The following is a 26,152-nucleotide window of genomic DNA, read 5'->3' as shown; positions in this document are numbered from 1 at the left end:
CTGTACACAGACTTATGTTATTTTGCTTAAAAGAGCAGTGAAGCTTTTAATAGGAATTTCAATGCAAACACCAAACTTAGAGTTTTTGAAGTTGTTTTGACTTCTTTTATTTCTGAATAAATCTTTAAATAGATTATAAAGAAATCTCTGTTAAAATTTGTTTAGAATTATTATTATTTCTTTTAGATTTAACATGCTATTTTATACTTTATCTAAAGCATATAAATAAAATATAATAAAAGACTAATTCTCTTACGAGAAACTACTAACGATATGGAAAATCTAGTGTTTAGAACGGCCTTAATTCTTCCTGGCAAAGACTCAACAAGATGTTTGAAACATTCCCCAGAGATTTTGATCCATGTTGACTTGGCAGTGTCACCTAGCTGGTGAAGATTTGTTTGGCTTCATATCTATAATGAGAATCTCCCATTGTAACACATCACAAAGGTCTTGTTTTTGTTTTAGCCCATTTGTTTAGAGATTTGATGTGCCGTAGATGTATTATGTTTAGAAATTGTATACTGCATATCTGTCGTAATGAGTGTATTTTTGACCCCTTTGCTCCTGAGAGTCAGAAGCCGAGGTTCTTAACCTACAGAATGGTGGCCAGAGTAGGTCTCTCCCTCAAGTGGAGGCAAGATTCAAGCATCTTGGCATCTTGTTAATAAGTGATGGCAGTATGGAGCAGTATGGAATGGACAAACAGACTGGGACCCACTCTGCAGCAATGTAGGTGCTGCTCCGGTCTGTTGTGGTAAAAAAGACAAAAAAAAAAAAAACTGTAAAAAAGTGAAGGTCTCGATTTCTCAACCTGTCAAGGCTCAAACTCTACCCTGTGGTCATGACATATAATCATAACCAAAGGAACAAGACCTTGTAAACAAGTGGATGAAATGAGCTGTGACCTCTAACATGAACAAGAAATTTTGAGCCAGACAACTGCATCTCTGGATGTTTTTTCTCCTTTTTTGGGGGAGGTGGGGAGTTCTCTGTAAACTCAGAAGATAGTTGAGATGAACATGGCTATCAACTGTGCATGGGATTAACACAATGGGATATTTAAAATCACCTAAATCCCTCTCTCTTCCATTTTGTTTGGACAGTTTGAACTCTGGAGTGTCCATGTGAGTCAATGGTTTGCCCTTTTTGGCTGTAAATACTCCTGGCTAAATTGTTTAAATTAATAATTTTTATTTGAAAATGTAACAAAATATGAATTAAATTATCCTTCACAAATTAGAAAATGTGTATGTGGTTTAAAATACGAATCAAATTTATTATGTAATTCTCACCAATAGAAAATATTTTATTTGTATCACTATGATTAAATAAAGGTTCTTTGGAAAAACATAACTCATTGGGGAAGCTGCACTTGGAAGCAAACCAATGCAATGAAACTCAAATAAAGGGTGTGCACTATACAGCTGAATCAAAGTTTGCAAGTGAGGATGTGTGCACATACCCCTATTACCCCCTATAATTAAATAAAAAGGCAAATGTACCTTGCAATCATGCTCAAATTCCCCTCCAAACACACACATGCAGACCAATCTCTCTGTTTCATCAGCAAACTCAGCAGGAGGAGTATTAGCTATAACAACACTGTCTCTCCGGTTTTCTGTCTTTCAGCCCCTGCAGGCTCTACTGTCAAAGAATCAGAGCTCAAGTTCCAGAAAGTGATTTATATCATTAGGCAAATGAGATGTGTGAGCCCTTCAGCAATGCTGACTAAGTTACCACTTTCCACTGCCTCAAATTGTCTATGTGGCCATGCCGGTAACCAGACATGGAGGATACCCGTTTTTCGCATGAATGCAGCTCTGCTAATAGGCCTCCAAACATATGTAGCATGTCTGATTCAATAAAGTATCTAAACACTTCAGAGTGATGAGCTGGTGGTGTCAACAGCTGTCTCCATCACCCCTTGCTCAAATTGGCTTCCGCCGTGCCACCTGATCAATGCACTTGACCATCACACAATGAGCCAACTCTTTTCTTCTCCCAGTACAATGTCAACTGCAACCATGCCACTTCTGAGCCTCTTAAGCTTTACTCAGTCCTGAGTTTTACATCTTTCACCAATAAAAGCAGTGCAAGATGGCCTTGTAGATAAGTATAGGAAAAAAAATAAACAGACTGAAAAAAGAATGACTAATATTTTTTTTTTCCCTTGTAGCCCCTTTTCAGCGTTTTGATTTTTAACCTGCTGTTTTTAACCTTTCTGCCTGCAGGGTCACCGTCAGGGAGGGTGTGAGCTGAGGAAAGTGGCACCCCACGCACCCGTGCCTGCTGACCACCTTCAAGCTTTAGCATCCGTCCCTTTTCCCGTCTTCCTGCTAAGCTTCAAACATGGCTCTGGCGATCTGGATCATCCTCAGCTCTTTTGTGGCTTTTAGCAACATTGCCCCTTCCTCTCAGGGTAGGTTTTTATCTCTGTGGTATAATATTTCTTTTAGAGTGTTCTTCTTTACAGATTTCTTCTGTTTTTGCTTCTTTTTTTGTGTCACACACTTAAATGTTTTACATAATCAAACATTGTTTAATACCAGATAAAAAATAGTAAATTAAAAGTGATGTTTTTATATTAAGGATTGTTTTTATATTGACAATCATACGTGGGCATACGTGAAAATGTAATGCTTCCTCTGTCATCAATCATATGTGATAAGTGGCAATGAGTCCTTTATATCTACTGAGAAATGTTTTTTCTCACTTGGCTTCTTTGCAAAAATAATTTTCATTTAGCCAAGTTGTGAAGTTCTCTCTGTGTTAAGATCGTGTTACAGCATCTGAATCAGATTTAAGTCTTTCACTTTGACTAGGTCACTTTGAAGCCCTTAAATTGTTTATTTTCGAGCTATTTAGATGTGGACTTGCTGTTTCTGATCAATATGTAGCAGCATAACCCAAGTGCACTAAAGTTCAAAAACCGTTGATCAGATATTCTGGTGGTATTGGTCATGCAGCGCTCTCCCACACATAACATTTCAGCTCAGTTTGTTTCTTTATGAACTGACCTCACTGATGTGAGACTTAGGGCCTGTTTGGTTTTACTAACTACTTAACGCCTTGATAATTGGACGTCTTACTTGAAAACTGCTTTTTGTGTCTGTTTCAGTTTTCTTTGACATCAAGGCTTGTTCGAAACTGTAACATTTGGCAGTGACCAAATAGGAAAACACTCTGTCTACTGAAGTAAAAAAAAAAATAATAATAATAATAATAGTATTTATCTGCATTCAGAGCTTGCACTCACTTATTTGTTTATTTTTTTTAGGAAACAAAATGTGTTTCTAAGTACATATCGATTCCCCGACTTACCTCATAATGCTGGGTAGAAGCTCCTAAGCAATGTTCCCTGTTGCAGCTCTGACTGGATTATTGCAAATGAGGATGTAATATTTATATGTTAGCTGTTTGATGAAGGTTGTAAGCGTATTGACTTGCTGACCAGGCTAGAAGAGCTGTACTTCACTAACCGTTTCTCATATGAGACGAGGCCAAGATGTGTGCGCAAGGTGGGAAGTGATGTGAGAGTGTCAATAAAATTTCCTCGTCATCTTGCTGTGAGGTGGAGCGTGGCGAGAGAATAGGAGGGAATCCGTGCATGTAATGGTGCCATATGTGTGACCTCTTTGAATGTGCCATGTACCATGAGATATTGCATTTTCAGTGTGCGCGCGCGCGGGGCGTTGTAAGCTTGGCAGCAGGTGACCTGGCTGGGCTCAAGTAACGCTGGAGGGGTGTGTGTGTACATACGTGTCGGAAGATGCGTATGAGGGACGGAGCAGAGATTGCAGGGAGGACGAAGGGGGGGCTGTTGAGTGTCCTGCTAGTGGCCCACCACACAGATAGCAGCACACCATCTGCTCTATGCTCTCAGTCAGCTCTGTGCCAGCAGTCTGCTGGGTGACGGACAGCTAAGATGAGGAGGAGGGGCTTCAGCAAGACAGGGTCACCACATGGAGTGACGGCAAAGGAGGAGTTTAGGAATATGCAGGAGAGCGAGGGAGAGAGTGAAATTAAAATGTGTTTATGCCCACTTGTGTAAGTATTGGCTCCATCATTCTCTGATTTGGAAGCTTCATTTCTAATTTGAGTAGGTACTGTTCCTTCCATCTTAATTTGGCAGCTTTCTGGAAATTGGATTTGCATACATTCTGCTCGATTCCTTTTTGTCTTGTGGCACTATACGTGCACGGCTGTGAGTATTTGTGAGAAGATAAGCCTAAAATATCTGCATGACCTGGCTCTTCAGGACTATTAATAATGCATTAATAAATCAATTGAATATCATCCCTATTTAGCTCAGGAGCACAGGCACAGCATTTGGTTTGATGAAATTAAGATTTTATTTATTTTTATTTTTTAAATAAATAATGGCACATGCTCATGCACACCCACACTGTTGTGGTGCTCAGAATGTTGGCAGTAAAAATCTGGCAGAGATTCATTGTCTCTATTGTAGTGTGACCAGAGGAGCGGGAGAGAAATGGAAAAGAAAACAAGGGAAGTAGGTCCTAAAGGAAGGGAACGGGGTTTTGATGTGATGAGAGCTGCGGAAATCAGTCTCAGACTAATCAAAGCTCATTTGAAAAGCGACATGAGCATCACACATGGCTTCACTGTCTAATGTCTACTCCTGCTCTCCCTTGGTGCTCTCTCCAACTAATCTGCCAGGCTTTAACCCCACTTCGCTCCTGGCTGCACATTCTAATATTTACCACTAACTCTCACACATTTATTCTCCTCTTAAATCTGCTCTTTAGTAAAAATATCCCTAACCAGCATGAGCTTAGTGTGTGTTCTTCTTTTCCCACATATCCCGCCTTGCATCGTAAAAATATTTCCACTTAAATCACTGTAGTTCACTATTCTTCTTCTCAACATAGGGGCTCTGTGAAGAACATATTAGTAGCGCATACGACTGAGGAGAAGGGAAATGATTTGAGTTTTAAATTAAACAACGACGATCATTATTGATATTTTTAGTTATTATTATTTTTTCAATAATTTTGAAATTTGTGCCGTACATTTGCCAGTGCTTCTGAGAGCAGTATTTTGTGGCAAATCCTTTATAGTGCTTCTCTGCACCTTGTTATTTAATGGAAGTTTCTTGCTTCCTGTTATCAACTGTTTTTACGATTGAATTTGAATCATTGTAACACATCAAAAATCTCTGATCTACGCCATTTAATTTTAGCTCCGGCCGTATGTTCTGGGTTGGAAAATGATCCTCTGCCCCAATAGCAAAACATTTGTGTTTTTTTTATTTATTTATTTATTTATTTATTTATTTATTTATTTATTTATTTATTTGCCCCTTTGTTTCAAATGACAAATACAACCTCTTGTGACTATCCTTAAAGTTGACTCCCTTCCATCAGAGTCATATGTGAGCATAAATAATGGTTTTCTTGTCAACAAATTCTCCCCTGAGCAGTCAATTTCTCCAGCTCCCCCAGAGATACCACGGTCTTCTTGGTTTATTATTTCATCTTCATGACAGTATTTATTCACAAATGTTTTGTAAAACAAAAGCTTGACTCCTTCACAGGACAGCTGTAGTCCTCCATTGCTTAAAGGGCATCCAGGTACATTCTGCTCACTAATTTAGTAACTTCGCCAGGCAATTGGTTGATCAAAATCAAGCATCGTGCTTTCTGATGTTTACTTCAAAAAATATAGTATCCCACTACATAAACATGTCCTACTTTGTGGTAGTCTGTCACTTAAAATCCAAATGAAATTGATTCAAATGTGTGGAGGAAAAAAAAAGGGGCATTAATACTTTAAAGGGACTTTGTACCTTGACAAAGTGAATGTCGCACTGACTTAATGCTTGAGAATGTACCCTAGCTGATGCGCAGTGCCATTGATGTGAAAATCCATTAGGCTTGCTTAATGTGGCAGGCACGGGAGGCAGCTGTGCCGTACGTGATGAAGCCCTGACACAGAACTTTCAATTACAAAAGCAGCAGCGTTGGTGTAAACATGGCGGTTCGTATTTATGCGCACTGGTGATGGCAGGCATACTATTATAGGACTATTTGTATTTTCTTCCTTTCAGACCATAAATGTAATTTCGCAAACACTCCGTGTGCTGGGTATTTACATACACTGCTCGCACACGGGTGTGCAGTGACGTGAACACGCAGCCGACGAGGTGTGTGGGTCCAAGTGTGTGCTTGTGCCAGTTATAGGTTGATGCCAGTGCCAGCCGACTGGTTGAATCTGTTCTCATCTCCCCTGTATTTAAGCCTTTGCTCTAAGATCAGTCGTGTGGAAAGGCCCCTGGCCCTTAAGTGCACAGGCAGACATTTTTATCTGTCTAGCCCTCCACTCTCCTGTTTTTTTTTTTTCCTTCCCTGGCCCATTCCCCTGAACAGCGGCTATTATTTAAAGATGTGGGACTAGCTGTTTTTACACATCTTTTCGACAAAGTGCCTGCTCCCCCCAACTGTCTTTGGTCGGTGACATAATGTCTGGAAGCAGACTGATCCCAGTGTATTATTTTGCTCTCTGTAAGGCAGGGATGAGCTGCTATTATTCATTACGTGCCAGATGAAGAATTAATCACACCCTTGTAGAACATCACAATCCATTGAATCATAATATTAATATTTTGTAGAAGTGTCCTTCACAGAAATTGTGTATGCTAGTACACAATTTCTGTGGCCTGATCATTGGAGGCCACATAAAAATAAAAAAATAAAAATATACACTTGATCTACATTTTTTGGTGTTAAATTTGGCAAAGAATGATGAGCAGACTTTAATGAAGGAGAGGCAAGAAAATGGATGCATCATAATTGATATTGTAATTTTATTATCAAGCAATTGCATTGTTCTTCCCATGGCTAGCCAGAAGAGAAGTTAAAATTCAGAGAGACCAGAAACGCTGCCCTTAAGTAACACCGAGTATTGAATTTTATGTATATATATAAAAAAGGAAAGCAAAAAAAAGACTTTTCTTCTGGTGATAAAGTTTTTAACCTGTGACCTTCTCACAAATGCATAAGAATTGTGTCGCCAGCTGTATAAGAGCAATAAAACTTTGAGAAAAGTCAATAAAGCGGTTAGGCTCGTAAACTTACTGCGTGCACTCGGGTCCATCGAAAACCTTATTGCATTACTTATGTTGTAAAAACTCACAGTTGTGCATTTTTCTTTGGACACATCTGAAAAACTGTCACTGCTCACAAATGTCTTGCATTAACGTCATTAGATGATCTAAATCAGGCAGAACTTAAAAAGATTAAACATTGAAAATAAGTCTTTAATATAAAATCAACTATTCCAGTTTTTAAGGTGCAGCTTTATAAACATTCTGTTTAATGGCATTAATTAATGTAATTAAAATTGTGCATATATATTTGTTCACCTAGAAGGATTTGTGTTTATTAATGATTCCCTTTTTACCTGCAAAATTGTACAGTAACTTAAGTTTTATGACTAATTTACTGCAAGTTTTTATTTTCAATTAAAACAATAAATCAGATGGTGATTTCTAGTAATATGCAAAACTCCTCCCGGCTGCAACTTTGTTCTTATGTCTCTGGGATTTATATCAATCAATCAATCAATCAATCAATCAATCAATCAATCAATCAATCAATCAATCAATCAATCAATCAATCAATCAAATTTTATTTGTATAGCACATTTCAGCAGCAAGGCATTTCAAAGTGCTTCACATAATTAAAATAAAAACAGTATGTGAGAAAGAGAAAGAGATTTAAAAAACATTTATAAGTTAAAATCTTGAATTTATTTTGTGAGCAAATTCTTTTCAAAAGCAGATTTTTCTTTTCAAGCTAAATGACACAACGTAGCTCCCGCCTTTATTTTTTTATTTTTTTTGTAAGTATTTGAGATGTGGATGCAGCATCACCATAATCATAAAACCTTAATCAATACACTAGTTTATTTTCCATCTTTTTAGTGATCAAAACCTGAGCTTATTAGTAGTGTGTTAGATACCAGTAAGAATACTTATTATTCCAGGAGCTTGTGATTATTGCAAATCATTTGGATTTTGCAATGAAGAACTTCCTTTAAAGTCTAACTTTTCTTCCATGTCTTGTGTGTGCGTGAACGTGTTTGTGTGTGGTCTTGGAGCCTTTTTATTCTTCCACATCTTATTAGCAACACTTTGTTCTTCTCACTTCTCCACCTCCTAACACTCACCTCTCATTTTCTTCCAATCTCTCTTCTGTTTCTTCCATAACACCTCAGCTATTACTCCCCCTCCCTAAGTTGTGATATCCTACACCCAACCAAACCGCCAGCCTCCCCAAATCCCCTTTCTTATGCCGGACTTCTATTTCTCTTGTGGGAACTTTATGTCTTCCTCTTCTAACTCAGGTTTTTTTTTAACTTTGTATTTGTCCAACCCTCTCCAGCTTGTCGCTTTACCCTACTTTCTGTTCAGTCTCCCTCCTTTAGATTAACCTGGCTGCCTCCTCCCAGCTGCTCTGTTTTTCTTTCTTTACCCTTTTCATACCATCTGTTATTCGCATACAGCTCTTATCATTGTCATTTTTCTCTCTAACGCTCCTTTACCTCTTACAGTCTCCTCTCATCCCTCGTTTGCTACCTCCTCCGTCGCCCTTGTTGTTTGGGGGTTTCTATGCTCTTCAAAGCCCTTGGCTGCGAGCAGTAGATCACAGCGAGGCCTGTGTGAGTGAAAGGTTAATGGATGGCCTTTGAACATATATTGGAAGTAGGGGGTGGGTGGGCAGAAGGAGGGACATGCCGGGGCGGAGAGGCAGCATATTCTCTGAACACCTCCCTTTGAAGTATGACGCAGGTCGCTCTCATGTGCCTTTGCTTGTACACGGGGGTTGTGCCATTTTGTTAGTTCAGTCGTTCGCAGTGTTGGTGCAAATGTGTTTGTGACCATTTTGTTTATGTTTGCTTGTATTCATATATGTGTACAGGAGCACGTTAGCTTGCATGTATTGATTTGTGTACAACAAGCAAACTCCTACAGAAAAGAAAGGGGACTGTGCTCCTGTGTGTTCAGCCGTGTGATAGCCACATCCTTCCTCTTGTGACCTCTTTGATAACTTTGAGGCTTTGCATCATTGAAGGATTGTGTTTGTGTATTGGACAGTGCTGCTTTGAAAGCCAACCAGACACGGAGAAGCTAGCATTCAGCTTCTACCCACCACAAATCTGGAACAAACTTCAAGAAAACTGCAAAGCAGCTGAAACACTGATTTCCTTTACATCAGGGCTAAGAACCCGCCTAATAAGAGTTGTTTTTGAACTATAATAGATGGAACATTGACCAATATATTCTACTTGCATTGATGATTTTGATAGTGGCATTCATCAAAATGTGTCACTGGTTTGTCACTGGTTTCTCAATTGTTGACAGTATATTGTTTTTATTTTTGTTTTATTTTTAGGATTTAAAGCTCCTTTAACTATTTTGTTGCTGAAATATACTATACACATAAGCTTGATTAATTGATTGATGATTGACAATTCACATTTTGTTACATTGCAACCACAATTTTTTCTTGAAATTTATCTGAATTTTGCTGATGAACTGACACTATGTGGTGCACAATGGAAGAAAATGAGTACATAGTATGCTAGCTTTTGCATTAATCAATTTAAAAACCTGAAAAGTGTTTATTTGCTTTCAGCCCTGAATTTTTCCTTTACTGAAACACATTGTACTGCAATTAGCTTCACAAATGTGCAGGAGTTCCCTACTGTGCACAGCAGAGACTGAAATGTTTGCTGAGCTCCAGGCACAGTGAGCAGCAGGTTCTGTTCTTCAGTGCATTGAAAACACCGGACACAGTCAGAAAAAGACAACAAACAACTGAATTAAGGTTAAAACTGAAATATAAACTTTTGTTTTGAGTTTTATATGCAATTCCAGTGGAGCCGGTGCCCCGTCTTTCATGAACCTCACCACACATCACCGACCTCCCCATGATATCCTCTGCACCAAACTTTACACTGGATATAATGCAGAATAGCAACAGCCAACTCAAGTCTCTTTTACTGGTTAGCCAGATGTGGTGGCATAATTTGCTACTCCACTGAACATTTCTCCACTCCACAGTCCAGTGGCAGCATGCTTCACACCATGATATGCTACGCTTTTTGGTGCACTTGGTGATCTAAGGCTTGGCTGCAGCTACTTGGCCATCGAAACATGTTTGATGAAGCTCTATCTACACAGAGATCAGCCACAGGAGGTGGGTGATCTGAAGGTCACATGAAGTTTTGAGGTCTGTATATATTGACTCTGCAGAAAGTTGGTGACCTATGTAGTAGATGCGCCTCAGTGTCTACTGATTACATTTGATCTATCACTCTGTGGCTGAGTTGCTGTGATTCCCAATTGCTACCACTTTGACCTAAATCCACCAACAGTTGGGTGTGGAATATTTAATAGTCAGGAGGCATTGCATTGTTGTGTAGTTTTAGTTTGTTCCCTCACAGCATGCAGGTTGCTAAAATGAGGCAAATAATGTTCTTCTGAGAATTTTAATTTAGATGGACATTTTTTCTTCTTTAAAGTTCTGTACTCACTGGTTTTTATTTTGGGGTACCAGAGTACCACACAAATGCACACTCCACTTCACAACTCTTTTTTTTTTTGTAAAAACAACAACAAAAATGTAAATAAAAATAGCATAAAACCATTCATAATTTCCTTACATTCCACAGTTATGCACTCATTTGTGTTGGTCCATCACAAAAATCTTAATGCAAGGTGTTGTGTCTGTCTGTATCAACAATGTCATGGGCTTCGGTGAGGGTTGTTTGTGGACTATAAATTCATAATAACTAGCAGCGAGCTTGGCTGACATCCAAGGACAAAGAGGAAAGAAAGGATAGAGAAAAAATAGAGGGATAAGTACAGATTAAAGAAGTGAAGCTGGTAAAACAGTGAGTAAAGGATTAGGATACAACGAAAAGCCAAGAAGGTGGATTTAAAGGACGAATAGAAAAAGATATTATGATATTGGTTAGATGAGGTGGTGGACAGATGATGATTAGATAGGCTAAATGAGAAATTTTGCAGTTTGGATAAATTGGATGAGGGATTGAGGGATGGTGTTGAGGTAAAAAAAAGAGAAAACATGAAGTGCATTATACTGCAGATGAAAAGTAATATAAGTATTTGAGGTATTCAGATGTGTAATAGGTTGAAGAAGACACAGGAGCAAAAAACATGGTTAGTGGGTTTGCATGTCTTGCAACAGTACACACAGACACTGCCCACACATTCAGCACTCTGTCTTAGTATGTTAATTAAGTCTTTAATACAGCAGAAGAACCAGTCTTTGACACAAGTCTCTGGTTGCAGCTTGCAACTTTTCCAAATGCACACACAAATATCCCCTACACCCTTTCATTCCTCTCTTCATTTGTCCTCCTGATTTTTCATCAATTTAATTTCTTCCTTCCCTCACTATTTTTCTAACTTTCCTATATCTGCTTATGTCACCTCTTCATTTATTTACCTCCCCCCCTAGCTGTTTCCCTGCAGCACCTGCAGCCTTACTCCACCATAGTGTTTACATGAATCTATATGAATCTGGGTCTGACTCACTGTCTCCCAGCTCGCCCTCTGTAATGCTTGTTGGAAACACGGTGTAGAGAAAAGTTCTGCAAGGCCCGCTACATCGCTCCTCTCTCCGGGGAGATGGAGGATACTCTCCACTGGGTGAATCGCCTACTTTTTAGGCAGGCTGACTTTTATTTTGGGCTATGCTGTTTCGCCCCATTGAGGCGATTTTATTGCATAATTAGATGCCAGCACTAGCAATAATTTGGTTTGACAGTATGAGCACGTCTAGTCTCGCCTTCCCACTCAAGTTTGCGTGTGCATGTGTGTCTGCGTGTGTGTGTTGTTCTGAGTCTCAGAGGCTTTTTTTTTTAACTGCCCATCTTAATCTCTTTGCTTTCGCATGCTAGTTCCCCCCAGAGCAAAGTTTGTCAACACACACTGAGAGTTCTGGAGGTTGAGGATGGATGAGGATTGGTGCTTGTGTGTTTCTGCCTCTAAGATATGTATGTGTTTGCACAGGGATGTGTGTTAGCACTGGGGCATGTTGGGTTCTCTTATGAATGATGTAATGTTATGGACTGTGGTGTAATTCAGTTTAGTTAGCGGGTTGGGCCATAGAAGAAATGTTGAGCAAATCGGAACAATAGAGATTTTGTTTCTCCCCTATCTGCCTTATTCTTTTTATGCCAGATCTCTTGTGCCACAATAAAAAATAAGGGCGTAACAGTGCACTAGTTTCTGGTTTGTTTCTGATAACCTTTGGTATTTATCTTTTTTTTGTGTGTTTAGGCTTGACTCAGCTCCATCCGTGTGAACATGTGCGTCTCTGGCCCGGCTTTGTGGTCTGACCTTACAGTTAAGCTGGTGACTCCACATACAGTCACTCCTCATCTCATCCTCTGCTTTGCCTATAGCAGTCAAAGGAGTCAGAGAGGAGATAGGATCCCAGCATTGAGGCCACCATTCCAACCATACGCAGAGACGCAAATACACACACACACACACGCACACACACAGTGTCCCACAAGCTCCTACAGCCCCCAGCCTCAGCATCATCATGTTAGGCCTTTAGATTTGTCTCATAGTGTCACTTTGTCACAACTTCTCAGCTTGAAGGCTGCCTGAATGTGACATTTCTGGCCGCGCTGCCTGAGCTCGTCCACAGTGACAAGCCATGCTCCAGCGAGTCATTACACTAACTTGGAGTGCTAAGTGACTCGCTAAGATGCAGCGCTAAACTGATAAAGTGGGGTAGAGATTGGTCTGGATAAATCTCATCGAGAGAAGGGTTTCTATCACGGACTTCTTGGCTCTGTTCAGTGACTGTAAAATTTACCGTACTCCCTTGGCAGCTTTAATGTGAAACCTTAAAATTGTAAGGACATTAGGTCTTTGGCTGGTGCAAATTATAATGGCATATGGAAATGTATGTCATAGACGTTTCTAACCTACCTACACTATTAGTGTTTAAGTTGGGATTTATTTTAAACATGTTTATGGTAAGGATCACATTTAAACCCGATTTCTGTTCTAGAATAACCCCTCTGTAAAAAAAAAAGACTTCTGGCACTAGTTTTCCTATTTTCTAGGCTAATGGTTGCAAATTTCAAGGACTGCAGCAAAAGAGAGCCGGATTACTCCAAAACATAGTTTTCCAGTTAACAAGTCAGCCACGGGGTCACCGGGTTCCACAAGCTATACCTCCTTTTGTGACTTAACTGTAGAAGTTTTGACAAACACAAGATCAACACTTTACAATCCATTATTACTAAGAAAACTGACTATGGCGTTTTCAGAATGGTGCCATCAACTGGAATGTCGAAAGATGTTGTAAGTGATGGGAAAGTGTTCTTTCTGCAGTTGACCAGCAGTGCACAGCAGCAGATGGGAGTGAGGAACTTTTATGCCACTCTGACAACATTTCGGTACTATGACACTTTCTTCGGGATGAGATGAACCGAAATTGAGACCATTGGAATGGAATATAGGGGGAAAAAAATGTATGCCTTTAAAACTGTAACTTTTTAAAAAGCTTTGCATGACGTGACACAGACGATCAATCAATCCCTGCCATAAAAATTAAGAAATGTAGGAAAACTATGAAAGTTCAGAAAAACTTCACACCGACACTGTAACAAATAAACGGAACAACACTAGATGCAGTAATCCTCTCTCGAGATGCGCGGAGTCTTTCCAAGCATTTTCGTTTTTGCACCTCTGTCCAGGAGCATGATATTAATGTGTGGGTAATAATGGTGGGGAAAGAATGAGTGAGTAACGACTAGTCTTGCTTGTGCAAAATTATGTTCTTGTTTAATGGTCTAAGCATCTATCAACCCTCAGGCTTTAATTACTGTGTGAGGATAATGAGTCAAATCCAATCAGTTCTCTCTCTTGCTCTTAATTTGTATGGAGGTTCTACTTTGAAGCCAACCACTTGAAGCTCTCACACCAGCTGCCCTGGAGTAACACCAGGCTTCTGTCAGTGGGGTGTGTTTATGCATGTGACCTCTGTCTCTTGCACACCGACACATCCATGCAAATTAGATTGTATAATTGCCTGATTCAATAGTCTCACATGCGACAATTGCCAAGTGTGTATTGCAAATGCTGTGATTCATTTAGATGAGTCACAGTGTGACTTAAAGAAACTACATTCACCTATACAACTGGCTAGTGCTAAGAAAGAGTCGTTGTCATTTAAGTAGTCTGACTGCCAATGCTAAATGGTCAAGTGTGTGTGCGCGTGCATGCGTGTGTGTTTGAAGAGATTCTGAAACCTTAATGGATTCCTGCAGAGTGAAGGACAATCGTTGCCCATGGCCAGTCCAAGCTTATCCTCTGCTCATCTCATCTCAGCTCAGAGCCAGCCGAATCTCGAGTTAGGCCTCGGGCCATCTGGCTGCCACTCACCACACACTCACATTCACACGTCCATGCACACACACACGCACACACACACACACTGCCACACGTGAGCGCACTTACGCAAATGTAAACAGTGGATTCCGCAGTTTCATGCTTGTTTGAAGATACACCACTTAAAAAATCTCTGCATAAATATGAGGTGCATCCGTCTTTATTTGCAGTGTGAAATCAAACCGTAGTCCTGTAAGTTGTCAGGAAGTGTGTTTGGACAGGTGTGAAATATGAAGGTGTGAAACTCGACACAATATGGGCAAAGTAGAGATTCGCTCCTGCCTGAAACAGACAAGTTATCATGGCTGATGCCACCGATAAAGATTAAATAATGGATATCCTCAGATATAGTTAAAAATGTGTATTTACCCAATAGATGTCTTAGAAATATGCTGGGGAAAAAAAATAGGTTCACAAAATGCTTTCTGCTTTCTGTACATGTAAATTACCTCTATAACATAGTGTGGATTTTTACCAGGCGATGATAAACTTGTCAATTGCCCAATGACTGCCTATTTTCCTACAGCCTGCTGTTATGCTTTCATGCATTGATAATCATACTTGAGCCATCTTCCGAAGTGAAAAAAAATCAGAATGGACAAAAGCAGTAACATGCAGGTCAGGTTTGTATAAAAAGTGGGAATTGACAGGAATAACAAAAATTCAAAAATGTATTGATATGGCGTGACTCAGCTGGTTGTGTTTATTTAAACCACTGAATTACAGCTGATTTTCCATTTATCGTTGTTTTATTAATCTAGCACTTAGAAAAGTACTCATAACCCTCGACAGGCATCTTGGACCCTCTATTGAATTAGATTTTTTTCCCAACCATCTGCTATGATTTCATTATTTCATTATGATTTCATTATTTTATTTTAATAAAATAATGTTTTAAAAATAATGTTTTAAAAATAATTTGCTGAATTAGAAGTTAATCTTTTGGACCATTAACTCCTAATGTTGTGTTACCTTGCCATCACAGTGACTGAGATGGCGGCAAAAAAAAAAAAAATGGATTTAGAATCATAATTTGGCGATTGGACAGCCAGCATAATACTGTCACATCTGGAATTACTGACTCAGTTTAACAACAAAGAAGACAGTAGCTGCAGTGTATTGTATCTACTCCTCTGAGTCCCACATGTACCTATAAGTACCATTAATACAAATATTAATATGTGTATGAGTGCTAACGAAATGCTACTGCCAGTCGCAGCGCAAAAAGAGAACGCTACGTTGTAAACACAGCAGAACTGATTGTGCTCACTGTCGTAGCATTAGTATGACTCTTAACGTTTTAACATTAGCAAATGGGACGCCATCTCTTCTTTGCGAATTTATAATTCTGTCAGATTTGTTTTTCAGCAGAGTCTCAAACAACCAGGCAGCGTGTTTTAGTTTGGGTCATCACTGGATACACAGGTTCTAGGGTTACTTTGAAGACGTTGTTTTTTACTCAACCAGCGAGATCAAGACGTCTGCACACCTCTATTCCCAATGCCGCTGTGGCTGTGGGCAAAGAGAAGGAGCTTGTGTAGAGTTTTATAGTTTTGTGACATCTTGGGAATTCCAGCTGTGAAACTCCTCCTTCCTGGGAGATGTCATGAAAATGATGTAATTCTGAGATTAAGAGTTTTTCTCATTTTGTTTTGTTCTCTGCATGTTGCTCCATCCTTGTTCCTTCCCGTGGCTGGGCCCAGCGCTGCTGCTGGTCCTCTTCACTTCTTCCCTCCTCTTGGCGTATTATATGGTTCTAATTGCTGGCCAGCTGTACACTGCTGTGTATTTACACTGCAGGGTAGTTAAGAGAACAAGGCCACACACTGGCACTACGCATTGTAATCCCACTGTGATACCACAACTCAGAATGTGTGTTTACATGGCGGTGTGTGTGCTTGATTGAAACATGCACACCGCTATGTCTGTGTGTGCGCTAGTGTGCTTGTGTGGTTTTTTTTTTTGCATTTGAGTGTGGACTTGTTTGTCTGGCCTCGCCTGCTGTTTGCATCTCCGTGTGCTTTAATTAGTATGCGATTTTTGCATCAAGGCTTTTGTGATTTGGCACTGGCACTGCATGCTGGCGAGGCATAAAAGATCTGAAGTCTTTCTGTGCTAGTCATTCAGCCCAAATGGCTTTAGTTACACAACTGAACTGAAGTCCCTATTGCATAAACAAGTGGCATTTAGAAATATGAGCGAGTCCAATGTGAGTGAGTCATATTGCACAGTTCCATGACTGAAATGACTGACACTGACATTAACCCAGATGGACACTCGTCCTGAATGGACAGCGTATGAAACTTAAGCAGTGTTAGCTCAGTTTCAGGAAGGGAAAGCGGCCTTGCTCTGTGTATTTTAGCACTAACAGTAAAAGAGGAGAGAGGCTGACTCAGTGTCCTTGTCTACCGCCGAGCCTGTCTTGCAGAGGGAGGTACTGTGCAATGAAAGGCTCTGTTTATAAAGAACTTCTGCCTTATTAAAGTAGAACTAGTACTGTCTGTCTAGATTTGACAGTACGCTCACAGCCAGGTCTGTAAGTCCACGTCCTTCCCTCTGACATTGCAAAGAGGATCTCAGTCAAAGACGTCTGGTCCTTCAACACAGCAGAGAGCTCTGCACCTAAAGGCTTCGTTTGCAGGTTAAATCTCTATAACGTTCTCCTCAAGGAGGGGTTAGACATTTCAGGACCATGGACAGCGGCCCTCGCATTCACTGGCACGAGATTCAGTTTTAATTTTCAGTTTTCACAGTGCCTCTGTTTGCATTTGTTTTTTTTTTTTTTTGTTTTTGCTTCCACCTGCACCGCAAAGAATGTTCATAGTCGTTTTGTTATTTTTGCATGTGTGCCTGATTACATGAGCAGTTAAATGCACGTAGTTATGGAGAGCTAGAGAGACAACGAGTGTCTCTCTCAGAGCCTCTTTGCAGCCCTCTTTCATGCCTCTCAGTCTGGCTCAGCGATTAACCCTGAGTACCTCACTGTCCCATCTGACCCTTTTCCTCTCAGAGCCGCTGCAGTACATTGACATTCCTCTGAGTGGGCTGATTACTAGCAGTAGGTATGCAAATGGCGTACAAAGCTAAGGTGAAAGTTTGCAAAGACACTCATTTTCTGTTTATTTATTTTTATTTTTTTCTTGTTCCACTATCACATCCTCTTGAACTCCGGCTGCATCTAAATGTTCAGCTCCGTTGCATTGTTTAGGTGGAATAAACAAATAATGTTGGAAAGGACACTTTTTTTTCTTCTTTTCTATCCCTTTGCGGTGTGGGAATGAGCATCATAAGCTGTTGCCTGGTTGTGTGTAGGAGTTTGTTAACATTTGAAACTCTCACAGTTTGTTTCACAAGTGGTGCCATATCTCACTGGAGAAGCTGGTTTGGCTGCAAACCCCGGAATGCCAATATGTGATCTGTGATGTTCCAATGTGGAAATCAAACGGCCAGGCTGTACATTACTACTCGTTGAATGCAGGGCACTAATGGATAATTTGTATTTTACATCATTACTTGTTCAACCCGCTCTCGTCAGACACTCTATATATATATATATATATATATATATATATATATATATATATATATATATATATATATATATATGATATTTACGACGATGCTGAATAATAAAAAGCCTTTTGAAGGTTTTAAGGTTTAGTGAATAATCAATAATCCGCTCTCCTTTGTTCCCTTTCCAGCTCTAAGCCGGTCAATGATGCCATTCGGTCTGATGCGCCGGGAGCTGGCATGTGAAGGCTACCCAATCGAGTTGCGCTGTCCCGGAAGCGATGTCATCATGATTGAGACGGCCAACTACGGCCGCACCGATGACAAGATCTGTGATGCGGATCCCTTTCAGATGGAGAATGTGCAGTGTTACCTGCCCGACGCCTTCAAGATAATGTCACAGAGGTAAGTATTGATTTGTTTGGATCTTGTGCATGTGTTTGTGCAGAGTCACAGCCTGCTATTGGCAGAGGAAACAAGATACTATTTCACAGCATAATCCCTCAAGAATTCCCAGTTTTTTCGATGCTGCTTTGCGCCGTTTGGGCACCTGCGTCTTTTTGAAGGATCTCCAACCCTTTCGGCAAGCAATCTATAAATACTTTTTTTTTTTTTTTTAAATAGCTGTATAACACCAAAGCTTTCGGTGAAACATTTAACTCCACGATAGTGTTGGCTCCTATTTAGTTCTGTGTGCATGCATGAGTGGGTGTAAGAGAATGCGTGAGCTTGGGAATTGTTGCAGAAGCGTTTGTAGGGCTTCCCACTGTTGCTCTCCTTGTTTGAGCTCAGCATCTTCTTCCTCTGAGCTCAGATCAATGGGAACCCTCTCCCAGCTATCCATCACACATGTAATGGAGGCAGAGGCTTGGGGGAGAGCGCAAGAGAGCAAGGGAGGAAAGCAGCAGGGGGTGGAGGGGAGTATTGAGAGACTAAAAGAAGGAAAAAGACTTCCAGAAATGATGGGGTGATAGAGTGAGTGCAGCAGAGATTTCAGATATGAAGTGAGAAAAAGCCTGCGCAGGGGAGGAATGCTCAAAGCTGGGAAAAGTCCTGTATATCGAGAACCACTGAGTGCATGCAAATGAGTATCTTTTTCTCTCTGTTTATGTTGCTCAGGGTGTGCAGACATGAGAGAGTTCGCAGAAATTTGGTTTAGATGTAGAAGTAATTTGCAATTAAGTGTTCCACAAAGTTCGTAGTGTAGAGTATTTGCCTTTAGTCTCCCTCACCCACCCGATTCGCCCTTCCCTGTTCTCTCACCTCTAATTGCTCCCACTCACAATCCCCCAGGAGGGGAGGCTCTGACGTCACCCACCCGCTCTCCACCCCCTCCCCCCCTTGCTTCTCTCTATCCTCGATCCTTTTCCCTGTTTTCCCCTCCCTGCCCGTTTCCCACCTCCCCTCGGGTGTAGCTGTCACATGATCTAGTGTAGTGTGAAATTACTCCCTTCCCTACAATTCCCTCCGTCTTTCTGAGCCTGAAGATGTTTCTTTTATAACCACTCCTCTTTGTCTTTCTTACAATGGCACTCATCATTTTTTATCGCTTACCCCCTCCTCTCCTTCCCTCTCTCTCTGCTCTCCCCACCTCCCCTTGTCCATCTCATCTCTCAGGTGTAATAATCGCACTCAGTGTGTGGTGGTCGCAGGGTCAGACGTGTTCCCAGACCCCTGCCCAGGGACCTACAAGTATTTGGAGATCCAGTATGAGTGTGTCCCCTACAGTGAGTACTAAGACCTCCTCTGGCTTCCCCACCCCTCTCACCCCATTCATCACCCCTCCCACCCTTACCTCTATCTTAACCCCCCCTGGCCCCTCTTCAACTCCCCTCAAGAAGTGACAATTCAGTCACATGCACACACGCTTCCTCTCTCTCTGGATTTCCTTAACACAATAAAGACAAAACAAGAGACACATAAGTCCTCACCTGCTCTCCCTTTCTCTCTCTCTCTCTTTCTTCTTACTCTCTGCCACATTGCACAGACACAAACACCAACACCATCACAGAGCACTAAACCTTTTTTCTCCATCAGCAGAGTGATGCACCAGTACCTGAGGGGGATTTTCACATGGGAGGGGGCGGTGGGGGGAGACGGTCCACCAACACCGGGTCTGATAAGCACTTCACTCACGTCTACTGCAAACATGGGGTCAGCCCCTATTGGTGATCACAGCGGTGTAACAGACACCGCCCCAAACTCACGCGCTGATTAACCCTGGGGCGTGCTTCTGTCTTTATCTGCTGCCAAACACCTTTGCTGTCCCTCTGATTCTCAATAAAAAAGTAAAATTGGGCTCAGTGAGACTCTCAGGCCAAGGGGATGGAGGTGGGGGGGGGGGGGGGGGGAGAGGTTGTTGAGTGTTTTCCACACCTCACAGAAGGAAATGTTAACACAAACAGGCGAGGGGATTATTTTAGAGCACATGACCTGCAGTGCCGCACGTTTTACTGTCCCCATGGTAACGGCTGGCTTCCTGGCTGCTCTGCTCAAAAGTCTGCGGCAGGTGTGGGCTGCACAAATCCACACTCACACAAACAAAAAAATAAATAAATAAAAAAAAAGGAATGCAAGGGAGGGATGCACAAATTGCTCTTTTTTCCTCTTACTCTTCCTGTCTGAGTGAGCATCTACACACAGATGAGAGCACACTCGCGCAGCCCCAAAGAGCAGACATGGCTGTGATTATATGGTGTTGTGTTGATCCTCGCTCATGTGAAAATCTCCGCTCAGTCTCCCCCTCTCCCTCTCATTTATTATTACGCTCAGCATTGATCCCTTCACTGTGTGCAGGACTGCCTGTCTGAGGGGGGATGGCAGAAGTGTGCTCTACGGAGCAGAAGTGTTTGGCTTTTGGGGTTAAAAGTAATATTTTAGGCTGGGCGTGCTGTTTCATTTTTTTTAAGGATGGTTGTCTACTTTTTTTTTTTTTTTTGCAGAAATGAAGGTAGAGGTGAGCTGAGGACTGAGGAGACACCGACCAGCTAACTTCCTTATTCTTCTCTCTACCATTCTCTTCCTCTCCTTCCCTCAGTGGTCACTTTGACTGTTACCCCACACAGTCAGTCTGACTTCTTATCATGTCTCTCTCTCTTTTTCATTTTCTCAGCTTTTCTCTTTACTTTCAATGTACTTTCAAGTCCCAAACCTTTTTTTTTCTCACCTTTACTGGCATTTATCCCCATTTTTTTTCCTGCCTTTTAATCCAATTCTAGTCTTTTCATTCAATTCTATTTCTTCTTCTGTCTCTGTTGGTTTCTTTTTTTTTCAGGTGGGACAAATCAAATCCAAACAATCGTGGATTTCCAAGGACCCAGTTTACTCTCTGCTCTTGTTTTGCTCAGGGCTTTCTACCCTCTCTTCTTATTTTCTTCCAGGAGGTGTAAACAGCACGGTCACCATCTTCACCGGTCACACTTGTGCAAGTCCTGTAGTGTAGCTTTATGTCTATTGTTTACTGAGGGTAACAGTATCATCAATCAGTTGTTCCTGTTTCCTTTCCATCCTGTATCCTGACCTTGCATTATTCTCTTTGACTTTCAAGGGGAGCTTGTTCTCTATCTACCCAGCAATCAAAGTGTATCATGAATTGAGAGCTGCTGACTTGCATTTTTTCCCCTTTCTGTTTGTTAAAACCTTTGTTGATTTTGAACAAGCAATGAGCGAGCGGCGTAGAAAATTGGAAGCTGATCCCCATGCGATGAAAGGTTCTACATGTCTGAGACAAAATACAAACAACCAATATACTCCGTCCTTGTGTCACGCTCTGAATAAGCAAATGTAAACAAAACTGAATTCATATACAGCTCAGGCCGTGGGCTGTTTTTTGCATCTGGACTCGTCTGACAATGTGAGCACGACTCTTGACGTATTAAAACTCTGAGCTGGAACTTTTCTTCCTGAAGCCTATTCACCATCGCACCATACGCCACTCAACTCGGCCACTTTTAATTACCAGGAGAGGGAGGTGCTCTGCACTCTTCAGTTCTGCCTCAGCAGAGATTTGTCAAGATTAATTGAATTTGCTGCTACTAATCGCTCTGGTAATGCCCCATCGTTCACGTCTGACTGAGAATGCTGGGCACTTGGGTACCATTCAACTCTGACGCATGTTTCTTTTTTTTTTTTTTTTGTTGTTGTTGTTGCTGGTTGTCTCAACAAAAGGGTGAGGAAAGTGATATGTAAAGATTGTGTGTCATAGCACCCGAGATGGTGTGCAGCCAAGTTGATGGCTGAGTGGGATTTTGCATTTGACAGGGTCCTCCGTGTGAGTGGCGCTTGTGTGACACAGGCGCCATGTTGCCAGTCACCTGAAACGACGAGGTGACAGCAACAGCAGATCTGACACACACAACACAGTTCTGCCGCCTGAGCTCAGATATGACAGCGGAACACGTGTGTAAGGTCGCTGTGAGCGCGGTTGCCTTTGCAAAATACAACAAGTCAAATCATATCTCATTGAGCTAAAAAGCCCTGCAGGAGCCTCCCTGCCACGTAGCATTGTTTTTTTTTTTTTTTTGCCATTTGAAACAGAGCAGGAGAAAATGGCTCAACTGAACTCTCATTTCACACTGTCACATCCCGCTGTAGCCTGCTGGATTCCATTAAGAAATCACAGATCCATAAACACAGCTGCAGCATGTGTTTACTGCAGTGAGACGCCCCCACTGCAGTCTTAACGCAGGGTGAATAGTAAACCTGGCCTATGAGGGAGTTCTACCTGTTCCCCCTCTCTCTCAAGAATACGTTGCTAGATCATTATTGATTCTGAGTGGCCTCCTTTAGGGTCATCCATACTTGCCAGGCCAGAACATTTAGCCCTTGTTAATATGCACCGTGCTGGTTGATATACGGCACTGTGGCAACTCTGCTTGCCTTAACGCAACAGTCTCCTGTATTTCATTCAGATTTAGCCACTCTCCCACTGTTTCACTTTACGAAATGGATTCTTCCACCAAAAATGTATTCAGCACTGCCTATTCATTACAAGGCGCTGCTTTTTTTGGACACAAATCTGCTGGAAGTGAGAGTTGACTTGTCGAGAAGAGTTTGTCAGTGAAAAGAATAATAGCATTGTAATATGACAAGTTTTCAGGGGGAGGAGAGGCAGCACTTTGATGTAGCTTAAAATGAAAATCTATTAATATGTATAGGGACACCGTCAAGACGTGGGGGCTCATAAATGTTTGGTGAGTGAGAGGCAGGAGGCTTCACTCTGGCCTTGGGAAGAGATGACTTTTTTTTTTTTTCTAGGACAGAGTGAAACGGGCGAAGAAGAGAAAACAGAGACGGGAGAGGGCAGGAGAAACCGAAGAAGACACACTATCTCTCGACACTTGGAAGAGGAGACAGAGACGACTAAGTCGCCTCACAGAGCAAAAACATTATACCTGTGCGCAGCCTGCAGTGTGTGTTTCTAGTTGCACTCATTGCTGTGGGAGTAACTGATAGGGTTGTGGAGAGCACCGAGCAGAGTGATTAACAGCAGAGAGGGCAGCAACGTATTTCTCAACAGAGCCCGGAAAGAGGAGTGCTAAAGAATCAGACAAACATCCAAAGTGGCCTTAATCCAACCTTCAGCTCACTGCGATGACAGCGTGATGAGTTTCTGTCTCTTATTTCTGTTTGTCTGTGCACGTTTGCAGGAATGTGTGCCGCTGTGCGAATTTGTGTTTTGCGCTCTATTTTTCAGGCAACTAAGAGTAGAAGAAATGGAGTCAACACAAGTCTTCCACCTCCCTGATTTCATATTCTTTCTCTCCGCAGCAGAGAAGAAGCTTTATTTCCCTTTCTCTCTCTGTCTACATGCCACTGCAGTGTATCACCCACCATTTCTGCCACTTGAAAAATATATTCCTAGTTGAGCTTTTAGAAAATTGCATTCCGTTTTCTATTTTATAAGAACCGCGGACACAAACTGGAGTAAAGCGGAAAACCTCTGCCGTCAGCACTTTTTTGCTCAGACATGGAAAAATACTGCCTCCTTTGCCCTGCAAAAGTATTTAGACCCGCTAAATTTGTTTTATGTTTTGACAAACCTAAAATGAGCTTTGCCACTGCAAAGCTTACTTTTTTATTAATGGGATTTTATATAATAAACAAAAAAATGCTTAATGGTGAAGTGAAAAAAGAGTTCTACATAAGTTACTTTTTTTTCACAAAAACCTGCCTGGAAAGGACACTTTGTTTCCTCATGATTCAATATTTTGTAGAAACACCATTACAGCATGTACAGCTGATCTTTGGAGCCTAGCCTCATAAATATGCTTTAACCTAAGCTTCCCCTTGTAGCAGGGCCAGCATGTTTAGGTTCACTGTAATCCATAAAGGGGAGCTTTGGCCCTAGAATCAATTATTTTACAGACTTTTGCAGGTTTTCTCACAGTTTTGCCCTGGATTTGTCTCCATCTGTCTTCCCTGATCAACTCTGACTAGCTTCCGCATCCCTGTTGAAGAAAATGGTTGAGACATGTAATGCTCTCCTTGCCCACAGCCAAGATGATGGGTCGAATGGCACTCTGTGAGATATTCATAGGATACTTATTTATAGCCTAACTCTGCTTTAAACTTCTCCACAACTTCATCTCTGGCCTGTTTGCTTTGTTGTTTAGTTTCCGTGATGCAGTTTAAATGTTCACTAATCTGCCCGAAAGACAGACTTCACAGACTTGACTTTCACAGAAAAGATTGATTTACATTGAGATTTAATTACTCTATCTACTCCATCTTTTAATTAGGTGACTTTGAATGCTGTGTTGAATAGATTTACGAGATTATATTACGAGTTTCTGACACTAATGCTAATGCAAGCCAAATTATTCAGAGTTTTAGTTGTTAAAAAATGAAAACTTTCTTTCCGCTTCACTATTTTGTACTTATTTATATTGGTGTGCCACTTACAACCCCAATTAAATACTCTTGAAAGATTGAAATCTGCAGCATGGTAAATTGAAAAAAAATAAAAAAGCTAAAAGGATATGAATAGTTTTGCAAGGCACTGTTCTGTTTTAACTCTCCCAAATGACTGAGTCCGGCGGACCCCCTTCAACTTCCTCCACAGCTGGGTCCTACTGGATGAAAGTTCTGGATGCTAGCAATAGTCATTAAGTCAGTTCCTCCCTGTTCTAACCTTGGAAGTAATGACTGCACTCACAGTTGGGGGGAGGGGACATGACGTGTCCCAACTAACACAGTTTCACAGGATTTGCAGTCTTGCTTTCCTGTCCTCACCCTTCTCCAATGAAATTGGCTCACACTCTCCTGGTCTTGGAGGTTGTTTGTCCAGTTTGATCTTGGCGTGAGATGATAAATGATCCGTGTGGATGGTGATGCTGACCGTGCCGGTGCCAAGGTGCAGGGCCGTCTGCTGCTGCTAATGGTTCTTTCTTCCCTTTTCTTTTTAACCAGATACTTATTTTAGTTTATTGTTTAATTTTTTTGGGGTCAATTTCTCCTCCTTCCTCTCACTTTTTCCCTCTGTTGACGGGCAACCCTGAGAGGTGTTGTGACAATCCCACAGGAATCCCTGGAGATGTGAGACTTCCCATGACATACACACCACAATCACGCTCACAGCGGGGATCCGAGAGCCATGTGACTCTTGACAAGTCTGTTCTTGGAGAACGCCGTTCCACTCGCACACAGCACTTTTGCCTGAGCAAACACGGAGGAAAAGCGGGTGCAAGAGCTATAATATAGAGGGCGGAGCTGAGATTTCAGCACATGCATCCTGTAGTCCCCAGCTGACATGGATGGATATCGAGGGACCCGGACTTTACCTGTTTGTGCCAGCTGAGGCCTCACTGTGATTCAGCACAACCAGCTATTGATTTGTGTGTGATGAGCCTGCTGCTGTCGACATTTCTCTTATCCCTTTCTTGTCTTTACCCCCTTCCCATCCTCGCCCCCCGCCCCCCTCCACCCCATCCTGACTTTGTCTCTTGGTCTATCTGTGTTTCTGAGGCGTTCCACTCTGTCAAGCCCTCCCTTTCCCCTTGTTGTTTGTTCTCTATTGCTTTGATGAGCCGGTCTCGGCCAGGCAAGCCAGCAGCTCCCCACTGATTGGATGGTCGATGGGTTGTGTTGTGTTTTCTTTTTTTTTTTTTTTTTTTTTTTTCCGGCTTTTGGGGGGGGGGTCCTCGGTTTTTAAAAACAAAAAAGGCCAAAAAAAGC

General features: G+C 41.5%; 1 protein-coding gene across 3 annotated transcripts in view; it reads left to right on the top strand.

The window, feature by feature from the left end:
- LOC106946674 (adhesion G protein-coupled receptor L1-like) overlaps nt 1-26,152 on the top strand; it is a 120,434-nt gene that overhangs the window by 55,347 nt on the left and 38,935 nt on the right. For all 3 annotated transcript variants that reach the window (XM_015031188.1, XM_015031187.1, XM_015031189.1), the window contains exons 2-4: nt 2,235-2,422; nt 18,169-18,382; nt 19,595-19,704. In XM_015031188.1, coding sequence (XP_014886674.1) covers nt 2,353-2,422; nt 18,169-18,382; nt 19,595-19,704 — 394 coding nt within the window. In that variant the 5' untranslated portion in view covers nt 2,235-2,352. The remainder of the gene's footprint in view (nt 1-2,234; nt 2,423-18,168; nt 18,383-19,594; nt 19,705-26,152) is intronic.

This window comes from Poecilia latipinna, unplaced genomic scaffold, assembly GCF_001443285.1.
Source record: "Poecilia latipinna isolate Pla-1442-1.1 unplaced genomic scaffold, P_latipinna-1.0 Scaffold200, whole genome shotgun sequence".
In the NCBI taxonomy this organism is placed as follows: Eukaryota; Metazoa; Chordata; class Actinopteri; order Cyprinodontiformes; family Poeciliidae; genus Poecilia; species Poecilia latipinna.
This window is presented reverse-complemented; position numbering and strand designations above follow the sequence as displayed.